The 17967-nt window shown below is 45.9% G+C and overlaps 1 protein-coding gene and 1 long non-coding RNA gene across 2 annotated transcripts in view; one reads left to right on the forward strand and one right to left on the reverse strand.

Annotated features, from left to right (window-relative positions):
• The window catches only part of LOC104022864 (urotensin-2 receptor), a 31732-nt gene extending 19466 nt beyond the window's left edge, over window positions 1-12266 (reverse strand). Inside the window, exon 1 of the mRNA XM_009476626.2 lies at window positions 11115-12266. Within this exon, the coding sequence (XP_009474901.2) occupies window positions 11166-12266 (1101 nt within the window). The 3' untranslated portion in view covers window positions 11115-11165. The remainder of the gene's footprint in view (window positions 1-11114) is intronic.
• On the forward strand, window positions 2674-9537 carry LOC148056375 (uncharacterized). Its single transcript, XR_015703364.1, has 3 exons — window positions 2674-2916; window positions 6389-6515; window positions 9172-9537. It is a non-coding gene; the product is annotated as an uncharacterized LOC148056375 (long non-coding RNA).
• Window positions 12267-17967: the final 5701 nt, after the last annotated feature.

Here is a 17967-nt window from a genome sequence, read left to right on the forward strand (position 1 = left end):
TGCTATGTATATAAGTTACTGAAGAAGTGCCGATGGGCACTTGGGGCAACGTCAGAGATTGCCGGAATGTTGCTCACCGCACTGCAAATGAGAACCGCTCCTGTCTGTCCTATCCATGTTAATAGTCATAGTTCCATACCGAGTTTTCTTTCTGCTGGGAATGAAATAGCGGACAGCTTAGCAAAGAGCGTACTGGCGGTTGAAGAAACTTCTAACCTAAGGCGAGCTTTCCGCCTGCATGAGCTCCTCCACTGTGGAGCTCGCGGTTTAGCTAGGCTCGCTGGCATTACGTTGCAAGATGCTCGCTCTGTGATTGCTGCTTGTCCTGTGTGTTCCAAAGGTCCCCTCTGGGAGGCAGGGGTAAACCCTCGAGGGTTGCAGCCCAACCAAATATGGCAGTCTGATGTTACGATTTTTGAACCCTTTAATCCACGTAAGTATCTGCATGTCACAGTTGATACCTGCAGTGGAGTTATTTTAGCGACTATGCATGCTAAACAAAATGCTCTCTCAGTTATTTTACATTGGCAGGACTGTATGGCGCAACTTGGCATCCCACAAAAAATTAAAACAGATAATGGAGCGGCATATGTCAGCAAGAAGACAAAGGACTTTTGCGCGCGCTGGGATATTCAGTTGAGTCATGGCATTCCCTATAACAGTACGGGCCAAAGCATTGTAGAACGCGCGCACCGCACATTAAAAGAGTTACTCGACCGACTTAGGGAGGGGAAAAGATAAGCCCAGGAACAGGGGTTCCCCCTCCCCTTGACCCTCCCTTATTTCGGGCACAGCGTCTGTTGACGACGGCACTAATTACCTTAAATCATACCATTCGAGGGAACACCTATAAAACCCAGACTGCAACCCAGGCACATTTCCGGCTCGATGAGAACGAAGGGCCTTACCCTTTGGTTCAAGTACGGGACCTGCAAACCCGTGAATGGGGGGCCCTTATTCCCTCCGTTGCTTGGGACGTGGGTATGCGTGTGTGCAAACCGAGAAAGGGACGCTAGAATGGGTACCCAGTCGAAATATTCGACCGTATAGACATTAATCAATCTATTGAGTCTTATCTTGACAGGTTACCATTTCCCTATGCATCCTGATGGTGTGGGGGAGTAATGAGGGAGCCGCGACGAACTACTGGCTGGACTGGGCAAAATCTATGAACGTAACGGATGCGTGTCTGTATAAGTCTTACCATATATCGATTATTTTACACGCAGCTTCCCCAGCAAGATCCAGAACTACTGGAGCTAAGGGAGGGGGAAATGTAGTAAAGATAAGGGCTGGCGACCGGAAGATCACGTGCTGTACGGAAAGAGTTAAGGGTCGACCCTCCCTTGTCTCCGCCCCTTATAACATGACACACCTACTGCTGGGGGTATAAAGCCCGGGTCGGCTGGAGATCTAGGGGGATAACCTTGATGTGTAGTGTTTGCTACACCTTCCTAAGCCTCCTCTCAGCCTAACACAATTTCTCTGTGCTCTCATTAAGATTAATGAGTAATTCAGTGTGACACATTAACTATTTCACTTTTGCATTTTGCAGGTAGTGTAGTTGTCAAAGCCCTTCTCCCCATCCCTGCTTCCACAGTGCCCCTCTGGGACTGCGAACACACGAGGACTCAAGTTGGGGGAGATGCAAACAGCTTCCCAAGGCCATGAAGTTATAGGTTTAAAGTTTTTTTTCTTGTCTTTTATTGGACTAAACCTAAGACTTCTTACAGGTTGTTTTCTGAATAACAGAGATAAATATTGAATGCCCAGGGCACACAGTGCCTGGTAGAGAAAATATTCACTTATATGGATGGAGGTAAAAGACTAAGGGATGCTGCAGCTCTGTCCCCATCCCTCCACTGTGGTCCCCTCCATTTAAGTCAGATCTGCCAGGAGCTTTTTCTGGGCACTGTAGGCTGTGGACCTTCACTTTCTTATCCTGCCTAAGAGAAGCTGCTGCAAAGTTAGAGGCGGCGCTTTGAAATTTGAGAGATGTTTGCCATAATAAACTCACCTTTTTATTAAAACAAACAAACGAATGAAAACAGCCAAGCAAAGTTACTTGGTTGCTATTTCCTCTGCTGCTGTTGTGAATTACTTGTGCTGTGCCTCAGGCAGGCAGAGGTTCCTCAACAGATTTAATCATTCTAAAAAGGTGCCAACAACAAAATGACAGGGAAGCTCTGCTCTGTTTAGCAATCAGTGACGAACATTGGGATAATTCTTTCTATTCAGCCTTCACTGCCCCAAGATCCTGTTGCTGGAGAAGGCTGCGACCTGGGCGCTGCCTGGGAGCGATGCCCTGCCTTTACCTCCACTGACCCCAGTGCTCCCAACCCATAATGTGGGGAAGCAGAGGCTCCCAGGAGGTAAAGAAGAAAGATTTTGCTTCCCTACCATATCCCCTGCTATTGTTTCTCACCCAAGGAGGGGCTTTAGAGAGGGTATTGATACACTGAAATGATGATGCTTTTATCAGGAGACTCATTTCAGCTGTGTTCCCAGCAAGCCAGCCAAGCACAGCTGCCATTGCTGTGGGCTACGTGATCACCTTCGCTGACCGGCTGCTGTTAATAAAAAACGGAGAAGTTCTGGTACACAAACATTTCTTCTGTTTGACCATTAACAGTTAACCCGAACCCTAAGTTATCCCTACAAGGAGCACTTTTCCCTCCTGTCAGTAGCAGCTCTCATCCAAGGATCTCAAAACATTTCATGCACGTCAGTGATGTCTTAAAACACTTGTGTGGACAATGGAAATAGTGTCGCTGTTTTCTAGGCAGTTAATGACCAGCGACACAAGAATAAGCGACTTCCCTGAGGTCACAGTGCAAGTCAGTGGTGGTTTTGTACGAGAAGCCAGGACTTCTGACCTTCCCCCATTTCAGATCATCTCTCTCTTCAGCTCCGGTGGTGAGTGCTGCCTTGATAGGCATCTCCAACATCAAAACTCTTGTTAATCTCTTCTAGATTTTATTAGCTATCTTGCACCAAGCCTGCCTGGGTTATTTATCAACAGCACTAGTGTTTTTGGGATGAATGGTCGGCGAGTCCCCACCAGCAGATGACGTGAAGGAAGATAAATGTATCCACTTGAGTGGGATCAGATAACTGCTGCTACCGCAAGGCAGGAGGCAGGCAGGTGCTGCAGTCTTCCCATGTAATCCTGCTGCCGCTCCTTAATCTGAACGCTGCCCAGGGGCAGAAAGCTGCTTTCAAAATGTGGTGGCTAGATGTAACTAGGGCTCCAGCTGATTTCATAATAATGCCATTCCTGTAAGATAATCCCTTCTACAGTGTTAAATGAAAGAAAAAAAGATGTTACAAATAAAAAAGCAGAAACTCAATTTAAATCAGTGGGGTTACTGGGATTTTGAGTAGTGCAATGCTGGGAGCTGGCTGTCAGCCCAGGCTGCCCAAAGGGAGGATGCTGCAGGAGCTCAGCACAGGAGCTGGTACTGCCTACTGCCCTGCACAGCTTGTCTGGTGGGACTGGCACGTCTCTGAAGGTTTAGCTGTTCTCTCCTCTGTGTGTGTCTTCAAGAGTGCCACTCTCTCCCCTTTTAGCATTACTACATTACAGTTAATTTACCTTCTCCATCCATCCACATTTTTGAAAGGTAAGTTCAGTGTAGCCTGAGAAGTAATTGCTATATAGTGCCTTTTCCTGGGAGGCTTCTTGCAAGAGCCAGCCTTGTGGTTCTTCAATGTCATAAAATCATAGAATCGTCAAGGTTGGAAAAGACCCTTAAGATCATCGAGTCCAACCATCAACCTATCACTGCCAAGTTCATCTATACCATGTCTTCAAGCACCGTATCTATCCGTTCTTTAAATACCTCCAGGGATAGAGACTCAACCACTTCCCTGGGCAGCCTGTTCCAATGCTTGACCACCCTCTCGGTGAAGTTTTTCCTAATATCTAACCTAAACTTCTCCTGGCGCAGCTTGAGACTGTTTCCTCTCATTCTATCACTCGTTACTAGGGAGAAGAGACCGACCCCCACCTCGCTACAACCTCCTTTCAGGTAGTTGTAGAGAGCAATAAGGTCTCCCCTCAGCCTCTTCTCCAGGCTAAGGAACCCCAGTTCCCTCAGCCGCTCCTCATAAGACATGTGCTCTAGACCCATCACCAGCTTTGTTGCCCTCCTCTGGACATGCTCCAGCACCTCAATGTCCTTCTTGGAGTGAGGGGCCCAAAACTGAACACAGTACTCAAGGTGTGGCCTCACCAGTGCCGAGTACAGGGGCACTGTCACCTCCCTGGTCCTGCTGGCCACACTGTTCTTGATACAGGCCAGGATGCCATTGGCCCTCTTGGCCACCTGGGCACGCTGCTGACTCATGTTCAGGCGGCTGTCAACCAACACCCCCAGGTCCTTTTCCGCCAGGCAGCTCTCCAGCCACTCTTCCCCAAGCCTGTAGTGTTGCATGGGGTTGTTCTGACCAAAGCGCAGGACCTGGCACTTAGCCTTGTTGAATCTCATGCAGTTGGCCCTGGCCCATCGGTCCAGCCTGTCCAGGTCCCTCTGTAGGGCCTTCCTACCCTCCAGCAGATCGACACTTCCACCCAACTTGGTGTCATCTGCAAACTTACTGAGGGTGCACTCGATCCCCTCCTCCAGATCATCAATGAAGATATGTCAAGCTGATATTAAAAAAACCTAAAAGGCGTAGAAGTGTTGTGAATTTGATGGACGTCCCTGATGAAGTTTGCAGGAGCGCATATATGAAGCAGTAACTTGTCTCCAAAACACTGTGTTTATGGGCACACCACATTTAGTTTCAGGAATCTCCTTTGCTTTGTTTGGATGAAATCATGTTTGGTTTTAGTTAAGAATTCAGGAGCTGAATTCAAGATCATAATGGGAATGCACAAGGAAAGGTTAACAACATCTCGGAGAGACAGTGGTCTACACAAGCTGAAAAAAATTTAGCAGATTTTACTTCTCCGGCATTAGCACTGCTTTGGTTTTAGAACTGTATCCTCTGCCAAGCACGGCTTATATTGCTGGATGGTTTGATTTTTTGCACAAACTTATTTACTACTTTCCTTCCAGATATCTTGATGGAGGGGTTTGGGTGGGATCTTCTGCAATATTGAAGTTCAGCCTTCTCTAACAAATTCAATGAAAGCTTTTTAACTCTTTAGTTTCTTTCTCATTGTAGAAGCATTCCTAGTGTTTACAAAAATGTTTCATTTAAATTAAAATTTAAATTATAAATGGAGAGAACCAGAAAAGTAGAGCCCAAATGCCAGAAGAATTCTTCAGGATTCATTTCTCCCTTTCCTCTTTTAATTGTCCCTTTCTTGGGTGGGGAAAAAAAGGAAAGTGTTGCAGCAATTTTCCTTTGGTATATCCCTTTGGGAACCTTTTCTTTGGGGACAGGAAGGCTCTAGTTGGGACCACAGATCACAAAGCTCAGTTTTGACCATTTGAAACCTGCTAGGATGAAGTTAGTCTCCCCCAAAGGTGATATACAGCACGCTAGAAATTCGGTGTGGGCAGAAAGCTGGATTCCTGAGCAGAAATTTGTATAAGTGAAAAAAAAAAAAAAAAGTAAGATATGTCCCATTTAGGGTTTTAATATACCTCAATAACTTCTTTCAATGTTGAGTGTCTGACAGAAGCTTGTGACATCCTAGAGGTTTGGCCGAGCAAGCCAGCAGTGAGCTCCTTCCTCTGCTTTCACCAGACTCAACCTGGGCCATCCAACCCCCCCTGATACTTTGCTACCAACTGATACATCCTTTCTCTCTGCTGTGTTTTACGTACTTTCCCAAACAAGGGCCAAAAGGCTTGTATAATAATAATAATAATAATAATAATAATAATAATAATAATAATAATAATAATAATAATAATAATAATAATAATAATACAAATACAGCAACAACAACAACAACAACAACAACAAGAAGTTTAAAGGGTACTTATATCCTGTGAAGCTGCTCCTACAATTTTGAAGACAAAGTAATATATTCTTATAAGCCACAGCAATTAACTCCACGTATCCCAGAAAACCTTAAAACTAACAGTAACAACCAATATTATAAGGCAAAGAAAGAAAAAACAACTGGGCTAAACTGTAGTTAGTCACCAGCTCTGGGTGTTTCTGTGGATGTTGGCAGTGAGGATGCTGTGCAAAATGACAGGAATAAAGGTACTCTGGGTTCAGCATAGAAAGAAATGTGTGAGAGGAAAGTTAACACTTGGAAGTAGGATTTCTCTTCACAACAGACTTTTCCCCTTCATATGTTGTGGTAACATTATACTTTAAACATTTTAAATGCTGTTATATAGTTAGGTTGTGCCTTGATCGTGTGCAACCACTACGTTTTAAAGCCTAAAATAAAAAGCAAATTTTCTTCCTGGGACCTCAGGATGGAAGATTGCTGCTGCCACCAGAGGGACTCAGAAACACGACGGTAGGAGCCAAGCATCCTCGAACCGGCCAAACTTCCCGGCGAGGACGTCTGACTTTCGGGGGCTGCCTTCACGATTTCTCAGGTGCTGCATTACCCGCTCCCATGGCTTGAGGGCTGGGCTCAGATATGAGGTTTATGCACTTTCTCCTCTCATCATGCTGATGGGGGAACAGATTATGAACTTGGTCATCCTGCGTGTTCTCGGTTAATGCAACTGGGCAGCAAGCCGTGTGTTTTGTACCATGCAAGGTACAAAATGCTCATAAAATCACCTCTCTTTCACTGGCTTCCCTGGTATTCAATCACACAATAAGCACCAAAAATGACTGCTAAAATAGCAGTTTAATTAAAACGTTAATGATTTGCTTGCACTCATGATTAAATTGTAATGTGGGGCTTTTGAGCATTTATTGCAAATTTGGTTTTAAAAAGTGGGGAGAAAGATGATAAAAAAATGCGTGACTGAAGGTAGAGTCTGCAAAAAGTCTTACAAAGTAAGGTTCAAATGGATTCTCCTGTGTCTGGGGAAAACAACTATTCTCACTTGTCCCACAAAGAGCCAGCATTTTCTCTTTTCAAGTGAAAGCAGAAAAATTGCCATTGCTGCAGTAGATAGTACCTTAGATTAAAGGAAGGAAAGAGCACTCAGGATGAAACTGCATTTTTTTCACAGTCTGTGGTTTTTTTTTTTCTCCTGTGTGTCATAAAAACCTAAACCCTAAGGGGTGTTGGAAAAGATTTTCTAGTAATTAAACTATTTTCTTTCTTGTAAAGCACGTATGAAGTTTTGCAGTGACAGCCTCTGGCCCAACAACAAAAATGCTGTTGCCTTCCTAAAATTACCATTTCCCATTTTGCTGAAGAACTAGCTGTGTCACTAAACCTGCAGCAAAATTTTATTTACAATTAAAAAAACACATTAAAAACCACAGGATTACAATAATTTGGGTATGATAAATGATCCCAGGGTACACATAGCTTGCCTTCTTGGAATGTAGGAGAATAGCCAAAGTAAAATTATTTTCAAGGAAATCACCACATTTCGCTTAGTTACAGCCCGACTGACTTTCCTGTTGTTACTTCAGCCCTGGCCTGAGATGCTTCAGATTTACCTATGGTAAATCTTGTCACTATAAGATACACAGAGTTTACAAAGTCCCATCACCTGGATTCTGGTTGTGTGTCTATCTCAATTTTGATAACTCTTTTGTAGCCTCTGTGGCTGTGGAGACAAGATGTGGTTTTAATCTTGTCGTTTTAATCTCATGGTTTTGGGAGTTCTGACTCATGCTTTTTAGTGTTGAGGACAGGTGAGAAGAGAAGAGCCCACACAGAGAAGAGCCCGAGCTGCTTTACAGCAGTTTTGCATGGCCTGCACTGACTCCAGGGAGATGTGCTTATGAATACTGAGGTCCTACCAAACCAACACCCTCCCCAAAATACTCTGGGTGAGCTGCAGGCAAAGCTGCCCCTTACAGGTAACTTAAAGGTTGTGTCAACTCCGGACAGGACTCTGTGCTATAGAGAGGCAGCAGTAATCCCCTTCCAAAGCTACCTACCAGATTAATTTTTGTTGTTAAAGGAATATACACAAAGACTGTCTCCTCATTTCCGAAACATGAGCACACCCAGGAGAGTCAAGCTTGCCCAATTACAGACAAGAGGAACTCAGTTAAAACATCTGCTCTTGCAGGATATTTATGAAGTGGGTCAAACCTACTGACTTTTGGCAGTTTAACTGGTCCGATGGGACAATAAGAGGGATGTTGTTTCTGTAATTCATCTTTTAAATTGAGCTCAGATCCCCAGGAGTACAAGAGGCTCCTGAGGAGTTGTGTTTCTGAAGGTCTGCACTGTGTTGTGCCTCCTGCACTGCTGAAGAGCCATCATTCATCACACACAGCAGCATCTTCTGATTGCTGGCCAGTTTTGCGTGTTAAACAGGCTCTCCTCTGCCCCAATGACAGGCTTCGTGGGTGTCATCCAATTTACTGGTTCTCTCATTAGAGTAACCTCGTACAGGTTTATCAGAGTCTGATGGGAGAGAGGAGCAGTGCTGGGATGGGCTGAAGCACATACTGGTTGAAAAACTTGATGAGTGACAAATATCCAATATTTCGCATTTCATCTGGATGCTCCTCCATCAACCCTTTGATGTTTAAGGCTCTGACGATATGGCAGAGAAAGCACATCCCCTACGCACCGTTTGTGATGCTGAGCAGAGTAGCAGAATCCCTTCTGGGGACTGATGGGACATCTTGGGAAGCGTACACCAAATCCAACCCCTCTGTTTGCTTATCCCCACATTAGGGTACGAGTGTAGATCTCATCTGCTCTTCATTTTCATCCCTTTTTTTCTAAGCACGACTCCTTTTCAGCTTCCCCTTCTTATTAATAGCTGTGGTTTTAGACTGTTTGGCTTTAGATGTTTTAACGTGTTTGTTTTTTTTTTTAAAGCAGAAAGTGTATTCCCTAATACTCTCTTTGATAACTATACAGCTCTTCCATCATCTGCTTCTCCTTACATACCTTTTAATAGATATACACTATGCCTTGCAACTATTTCAGGCATGGTAATCATCCATCCTATAGCAGCCTTGTAAGGCTGTGGTGGGTAAGTGGCCTTCCAAGGACCTTCTCCTCAGGCCAAGCAATGGAAATCAAGACACATCAGAACTGTGTCAGGGTGGGTTTTTCTTTCTATAGCCATAAGGAATTTTTTTTTTTTTTTTTCTCAGAGGTGGGCAAATGGCACATGCAACACCTGGAAGGGATGCAGCCATGCTTGGCTCTGCCAGGACGTTTGTCTGGCCGCACCGTTATGCTCCCTGAGAGCAGGACAGCACAGCACACCTCGCAGATGACGCACGTCCTCCAGCCTTCCCACACCGCCTTAGAGTTAAGTCTTATCTTTGTTATTCTTATATGGGAGTGACTTCTAGCCTCAGAAATGGGAAGCAAAGGAAAAGTAACAATGACTTCAGAAGGAATAATTAAAAAATAAATTAGTTCCTGAAAAACTGTTCCGAAAAACTGTTCCTAAAAACTGTTGAAGCCCGCTCTCCCTGCCAATTCCCAACATGAACTGTGTGTTAGTTCCCCTATTTCATAAGGAAATGGGCACCATTAAGTCTATTTATACTGCCCAGCTCGGCAGTCTACACAATACTGGAACATGACGAAGTGGTCACCAGCGTTTCGAAGACAGTCCTGTGGTTAAAAGCAATACAAGCAATTCTAGGGTGAGTTACTTATTTCCCCCTCTCTGAAAAGCACCCCAGCAACTGCATCTATAAAAAGAATGCCTGACTCCCGGCACAGGAACGTGCTTCCCTGGTCTTCATCCAACATGTTCCCTGAAGGGTTTATTTTTCTGCTGTTAGTTGAGTGCATAAAATCCAGCGTGTTGCTGTGCTGTGTTCTCTGCTCCCAATCCTTGGCTGCGGTGTTGGCACTTTGTGTCTCTGCTTTAGCACACATGTACCCTAAAGTTTGGCGTGTGACACGAGAGGATCACCCAAGGACACAGGAACCCAGTAACACCGCAGAACTGGAGTGTAACTCCTCTCAGGCAGATGGGGGTCGGAGTATGCCATAAGAAAGTGGAAAGGACTGTTCCTTAAGCAATCGCCTGCTATTTCAGAAGTCCCTGGACATCACTAGCTGCAGACAATAGTTTATGCAACTCACATTGTGCTTTACTTATCCCCAGAGTCTGTCCCAGAACAGGAAAGAGGAATATTGAACCCAACTTCATCCCCACGTACATGAGCTCTTCAGAGAACTGTTGGGAACGGCAGCCTCTCCCCTGGAAATACACCCCCCTGAGCTGGGTGAAGAGACCATGCGAGGGGAAACCTGATGGTGGTCCACTTTTTTGTCCCTTTTATGAGGAGTCTCATGATATAGGATCCAATCATTTTTCTTAGAGCCTCAGGTCTTTGAGTGGTAGGATTATAAGACATTTTTCTTTCTTTCCAAGGTACATTTTCAGTTTCTCAAGCCCTGTTGACTGTTGAGAAAGAGACCAACTTTAAAAAAAAATCAGTGGCAAATTCAAATTGCCTTAGGTAGAAACCTTAAAAAAAGGGGGTTTTTTTAGGTAATCCTGTGGTTTCTGACAGATTACCTTGTGGTTTTTGAATGCTTGGAGTTCAAAGTGCTGCTGCAATGAATTTTAAAATAGAGACTTTAAGCTTGATGAAACTGTAGTGCACTATAATGTAACAGGAAATAGGAAAAGGGGCTTAAAGGTCTTTTGACACACTCTAGAAACAGACAATGGGAATATATAGGTAAAACCCAAGGTTTTCAGCTAAATTAAGCAACATCAGGACAATTTCAGACTATTGCAGATCTGACCCAGCTGTTGCCTGAGGATAGCACTGAGAAACCACACAGGAGAAACGGTACAGAGCTAGAGCTGGGCAAAACTCAGCAAAGCGTGAAAAGAGTTTGTGGCAGAACTGAACAAAGTATCCACCTCATCTTCTGCACCCAAAACCTTGAAGGATTTGTCCTGAATGGCTGCTGGCTCCCGGCAGGACCCCCGTGATAACCATAAGCCAGATGGAAATTGAAACGCATACTTGGGTTCACGCAACTTCTTGCCCCTAACTAGAGTGACCACCAGAAATGAGTTTTTAGGACCCTTCAGGGCTAAGGGGTCCCAAAGCCCTACCTTGGCCAGACGCTCTGCTGGTCCTGGTGTCTCCGGAGCGCCTCCTCTTCCTCACTTGCCCTTCAGCGTGGCCATGCCCAGGGCCTCTGAGCTGTAGTCATACTGGTTGCTGGAGGACATGGACCGTCCCCAGGAGCACTGCAGGTTGGAGCCCCTCTTGCGAAAGGAGGATGTGAACCTGTAGAAGTTGCGGTGCCTGTTGCGCAGGTATTCCCTGTAGTTTTTGGTGAGCAGGGTGTAGAGGAAGGGGTTGATGCAGCTGTTGCTGTAGGTCAGGCAGGTCACCAGGTAGTTAATGCACTTTTGGGTTTGGGTGGTGAGCTGCAGGGAGCTGCTGTAGAGTCGCACCAGCTGCCAGATCCAAAATGGCAGGAAGCAGGCCCAGAAGACCAGCACGATGCTGAAAATCATAATGAGGACCTTCTGCCGGGGGGATCTCTTGCTCTTCTCCTTGTGCGGGGGGTTCCTCTGGGACTCCAGGTAGGTCCTGGCCAAGCGCGTGTAGAGGAAACCAATGATGATTCCTGGGGCCATGATGCTGGTGCTGAAGAGCACCGTCAGGTAGGTCCGGTAAGCGTCCATGCTCCAGGTGGGTGCACACATCCTCTTCACCTTGCCCTCTGCCTTGCCCCCCTCGGTCAGGGTGACCATCAGCATCATGGGCAGAGTAAGGAGCAGCGAGACCGACCAGACAGCCCCCGCTGTGACCTTCCGGTAGCCATGTGACCGCTTCAGGGTGTCCAGGGGCCGGGTGACGGCCAGGTAGCGCTCAGTGCACATGAGGGTGAGGGTGAAGATGCTGGCGTGCATGGTGAGCAGGTCCAGGCTGAGCAGGATGCGGCACCCCAGGTCCCCGAAGTACCAGTCCTGGGCCAGATAGGTGCAGACAATGAAGGGGATGGTGGAGAGGTAGAGCAGGTCGGCCAGAGCCAGGCTGACGATGGAGCTGTACATGGGGCCGGTGCAGCGCGCCGAGTGGCACATCACCACCAGCGTGTAGACGTTGCCCGCCACCCCGGCCACGTACATCACCGACAGCACCGTCCCGAAGGCCGAGGGGATGAGCAGGGGGCCGCCTCCGGGGGGAGCCCCGCCGCCGCCCGCCGCCGCCGAGGCGTTGCCCCCCGCCGCCGCCGTCCCGTTGGGCTCCATAGGCGGCGGCGGCGGCCCCGCAGCCTCGCACCGGCCCCGGAGCTCCCGGCCCCGCCGCCGGCCGCTCCGCCCCCCCGCGGGAGGCAGGGCGGTGCCGGGCCGCCCGCGGGGCTGCCCTCGGGGGAAGGGCTGCCACCGCCCCCCGCCCCGCCGGGGCTCCCCCTCTCCGCGGCCGGAGGGAGAGCGGGGAACCCCCGGCCGCCGCCGCCGCTGCCCGCCCGGCGCGGGGCCGGCAGCGCCGAGCGGAGCAGGCGGGCAGGTGCCGTCCCGGAGGAGGTGACTCCGTGCGGGGCCCCCGCGGCAGCGAGGCGGCAGCCGGAGAGGGCGCGGAGGGAGGCGGTGTGTGGCCGCACTCAGCCCGGGCGGGGACCTGGCGGAGACGGGCGCCCCGAGCTGCGAGCAAACCTGGAGCGCTCCATGCCCCCCGCGAAACCAAACCTGCCAGGCAGATGTAGGCTGTGGGAGCTTCGTAGAAAGTTTTCCTGGCCACTCTGGTGTAATCTGGCTTTTCTCTCCCGGGTTAGCATCGTTGGCGATAGGAACGAGCTGCTTTGCTTGAAGTCATCAGCCAAAGAAATCTCCGTGGGCAACAGGGAGAGGCAGAGATATCCCGTGTGTTTCTCAGGTAGACAGCACATAGTGTTTCAGATACATTCGGAGATAGACTTAGATGGAGGTGGATACAAAACCGGTGCTGAAATAGCCTCTTTTTTTGTCGTGGAAATAGCTTTTATTTTGAATTTTACTCTGAATAGCATGGCGATGTTATAGCAAGATTTAAATTTGAGCTTTAGTGACAGTTGATTCACCTGAAGAGGGTGAAGTACAGAGTGTGATGAATGAGGTTTACAGACACAGCTTTTCCAGTTAGACAGCAAATCTGGGGACAGTTGTAAAATCAATGAATGCCTTACATTTCCATCTTATTTTAGAGAAAGCAGAAATTAGGGCAATCCATAGTCAAAGGACAGCTTTCCAAGGGTACAAGAGTGCCCTATTTTTTTTCAGCTCCCCTTGATTTCCAATAGGAATTAACTGGCTTTTACGCCTTCAAACATTTTTGCTTGCATCCAGAGTGCTAAAATGACTGCTGTGTGTATATTTGCTTGTTTTAATCCCTCCTGAAAGTGCTTTTGTGCAAACTGTCATCTAATTCTCTGTGGCATGCTACAAAGTGGTGAAACTCTTATGACTCGTAGGAGCACGATTTACCCCTATAAAAATACTGTATTAAATACTCAGTTATAATTTGCTGTACAGTTAACACACACACACGCATGTGTAACTCTGCTTTCCTACCCAGTGCTGCTCATGAATGTACATGTCTGTTTCCAAAGCTCTCCAAATCCTTAAAGCTATATTCAATAAAGTAGCTGGCTCAAACATGATTTGAATGCTGGTGAGGGAGAAGAATCTAAATTCAATTATTGTCGGGCAGGGATTTGTTTTATCAGATTCAGCCATCACACTGACAAAGTTTAGATCCAGGCGCTGAGATGGAGATTTTTTTTTTCACTGGAAGTTCGGACTCCGTCCCATGCCAGCGCCCTTGGCAGCCCGGCATTCCTCTGTGACAGCTGAACTGAGCAGCTGGGAATGCAGGCGGATACCTTACTGGGGCCAAATCATGCCTGCATGGCAGTCAAGGGGATTGACTGCCACAGACTTCAAGTAAGATCTGGATTTGGCATAAATAGATAATCTCTGAGAATTAGGTTGCACGCAACTTTTGCAGTCCCGTCTCCTTTTTGTTTTGAAGCTGTTCTCCGCCCTGTTTTGTTCTCTGTCTTCCTTTAACGTCCAGGACAGAGGACCAAAAGAGAACAGAATAGATATTTTGTTGTCTGCCATGTTACCTGATTTGTTTTGGGTGAGCACATGAGATGATAGAGATAAGCAGAGTGACACATTCTTCTAAATAGAGAATTACTTAATCTGTTTAGTAAATACCTAATTTCAACTTTCCTTTTTTTCTTCCAGTAGAAGACTATTTAATTGAGCAACACTAAGCATTAGTGAGTCTGTGAGACACTTGTTTTCATAAACGTGTAGGATACTCACATGTATCCATGGGAACTTACTCCTATTAATCTCTTAAAAAATAGTTTGCTGCCTGCAGTTGTTCTGCAAAGTCTGTTCTCTGAGCAAGAGGCACTTTACCCCTCCAAGGCTCTGCTCTTGCAACGCACCGAGTCTCTTCTGCACACCCACAAGAATTGACATAGCACTCGATGCCCAGTGGAATTGGGTCTGGAGCGTTTGACAACTGTGATCAATCACAATTAGAAAAGGGACGATGCAGGATTCTGGAATACTGATGTTTCCTGTTTGTCTGTGTACACAAGACACATAGTGTGGGTGACGAGCTACCAGAAGAAGTGGCGAATTTTCCATTTCTCCAGATGTCTAAGTAAGGACTGCAAGTGCCTTTCTGGAAGACGTGTTTTAATCAAATAGAAATATGGAGCTCAGTGCAGAATTGTTGTCAGAATAAGTCCTCAGGACATGTTGTACACAAAACCAAGTAATCACAGATCAAATTGTCTTTTATGAACCTCAAAATCTGTTAATACCCATGTGTTTTTTCTTATAATATCCTAAAAAGTACTGATATGAAAATGATTAATAATGTACTTCATGTGCAAAATTTCCCCTCTGGAAGCATTTGTCCTAATGCACAAACACATACCCAGCCATCTTAAAATATAGCTCCATTGTGCATTTTATTGTCTGTTTTGAATAGGAAATTTTTTTCAGGTGCTCAGTGCCTAATTTTAGAATTTCCTAATAAAATTGTCTGCTTATTAGGAAGTAGACAATAGCAGTCTAGATGATGAAGGCCGTTTTAGTAGCCATGTCCAATGTCTTTTTTATAAACCCCTTGATTTACTGAGTGAATAGCTAGTATTCCTTTGTTTGGTTATGAAGGTCAGAGTATATATGGTGGGCAGCTGAAAGCTGTAGTCTTGGCAAATTGAAAGGCGGCTCTCATTGCTCCATTCAGCTGTGACAGGGTTCAAAACTAAGTGCTGGCCGGGCAAAAAGAGGGCAGTGAGTGAGTGTTTGGAAGCAGAGGCTCCCCATTATGGACTGTCACTGTAAACTGTTGTCCTCCTGAAGTGCCGTTCTGATGGAATTTTATTGTTGAGAGTGGATTTTGCAGTTCAGGGTAGGGAACATGTGAAATGCCGCCTTTGCCTCCTTTTCAGCATCCATCAGCTCTGAGTGTACCAATGCCGTGGTGCACAGATCCACCTTTGGATGGGATTGCTTTTAGTTGTACTAATTCTGCCTGATCAGGTGAGCAGCACTGTTTCTTGTGATGTTCTTGTGCCCTGTCACCACATGGCCACTGCTCTTTGGGTTGTGTCACCACATGGCCACTGCTCTTCTTCCTGTCAGATTCCTACTCAGCAGGAAGTGAAAAGACTTAACTGATCCCTAGGCAAAGCATCAGGAAAGTCTTTAGCTTTTGCCAAGTTCAGAGAGGTCTTGATACAGCATCCACGTGAGAAAGGTAGAGATTGAGATGGCTCTGGAGGAGCCCAAGGGTAAGGTTTGTTAGATCCCAAACATGTGCTGTCAGATGAGATCCATACATTCATTTCTTAATCCTAAACTTAGAGGCTCAAAGTTATCATCTATTAGTTTAGAGCGTGTAAATGGAATGTAATGTTGTAGTGGAAGTGGATGACAAAGAGGTATTGAAAGCAACTGCAGCATAATATCCCACGGGATGCCCAGAGACTGATTTGGCCACATTGCTTAACTCAATAGTGTACGCTGTACAAAGCCTTTTCTCAAGTTACTCACACACTAATATATAATCTCTGCAGCTTGGCAGTTGAATCTCATTGCAACGTTTGCGCTCTGCAATAATATGCATAGGTCTTCATCTGTCTCTGAAATTGTTTCTGAACCAGAATCGTCACTCGGGTGCAAAGGATTATTTAAAACCATGGACTGTGCACAGCATAACCCACTGATCTCAGTGGAGTCACTCCTGATCTGCAAAGCTATAAGAAAAAGCAAATTTGATCCACCACTTCTGAAAGCTTGTTGTTAATACTTACATTTACATCTGTCTTATACAGTTGAACATGGCCTTAAGTTTAAATTTACAGATATACTTTTATTTAAAGTTAGAGCGCTCTCTCTGCACTCAGATGTTTAAAAGGCAAGTGTCCTAGCACTGGAGGAGTCACTGGAGAGAACCTGAACCCTTTCCAAGATCTCTGAAGAAGACCGTGCAACAGGTTTCAGGCAGCATTATTTCAGGAATGTAATTGAGTGGGTTTTTAAAAGCCCTCCCAGATGTAAAGAACATAGGAGGGACTTGCTTTTTTACCTCTTAATCACAGTGCTCATGAGCAAGTGCATTGCTCTCTCATTCCAGCTGCCACGTGTGAAGAGTAGAGTCACTGGCAGTGTAACGTCTGAGATGCCACATGGATTTGCACCCATGGAGAATCTGGCTGGCGGTGCTTGCTACCTTTGGAGGCACACTGTAGGCTTTCTATAGGAAGGCACAGTCAGGATTTCTATGTCCAAGTCCATATAATTGCAAGCAACCATGCAATAGATTTGAATCCAGAAAATCTGCTCCTCACCTTTTGTACATCCAAAGCCATCAAAGCTTCTTCAGAGTGCTGCAATAAGCCTGAGATCTTCAGTACTGAAGATTATACCTGACAGAGATTACAGCAGGCCATGAGAAAAGACAGGAGAACAAAGCCTTTGCCCTTGGGTTTTGCAGTAGAGTGTAAATTCTGTGCTATTATAGTGACTTTGAGCACTAAGGGCTCTGGCAGGATTTTTAGGATCTTCTCCTTGTGTTAGAGTATTTGAAAAGAGATCATTTTACAATGGAAAAAATACATGTTAATAACCCCAGGTCATTTCCTATGGAAACTCAAACCACTGTTACCCTTAGATTTGAACTCTTTCTTCCCCACCTAAAAGACACTGAAAATCATCCTCCTTCACCATGCACATGAGTAAAAAGGAGACAGTACTGGCTCCCAGGGAGGTTTTTCTGTTATTATACAACACAGCATCTGCACAGCCCCGTGCACTGCAATGATGGTGCCAAACAGCTGGCAGAGATCTGACTCAAAGAGCATGGGGTATTACCGGGGACAGCAGCAGGTTTGATTTGGCAATCTGAGTTACCTTTTATGTAGCTGAAGAAGCTCTGGAAGTCACATGCTCAGTGCAGTGTTGCTTTTGGTACTTGATTTATTTTTGTTCAAGGTAGGAAGGCTTTTAGTCCCATTAAATACCTCATTCTACTGCTGGAAAAATGATAGTGTTTTGTCTGCAAATTTCTCCCCCAAAGAAGGATTGGCTCTTTCTACAGTTTAAACTCCACTCAAAAGAGCATGCAAAACCTATGGCAAGCTTTCATCACCGCAACTCAACCTCTTGTTAATAAAGGGCTTCAGATACTGGAAACTCTCTTTTATTTCCTGGCTTCTGTAATATTTCTCTGTCCATACAGATAAATTATCTGCAGGTGAATAGTCTGCATTTCATAAGAGCAACCACAAGAGGAGCTGATAGGGAGCAGCCGGCTGCTGCCAGGACGGTGCACCCTGCATGGTGGAGAGGGAAACTCCCACTCTGTTTTGGAGGAACGGTTAATGGGAAAATGGATGGTTTTTCATCTTGGTTTTGTAAGAATTATATAAAAACTTTTGAC

The sequence above is a fragment of the Nipponia nippon genome, unplaced genomic scaffold (assembly GCF_047370975.1).
Source record: "Nipponia nippon isolate SJK-2023a ecotype South Korea unplaced genomic scaffold, ASM4737097v1 scaffold_14, whole genome shotgun sequence".
NCBI lineage: Eukaryota > Metazoa > Chordata > Aves > Pelecaniformes > Threskiornithidae > Nipponia > Nipponia nippon.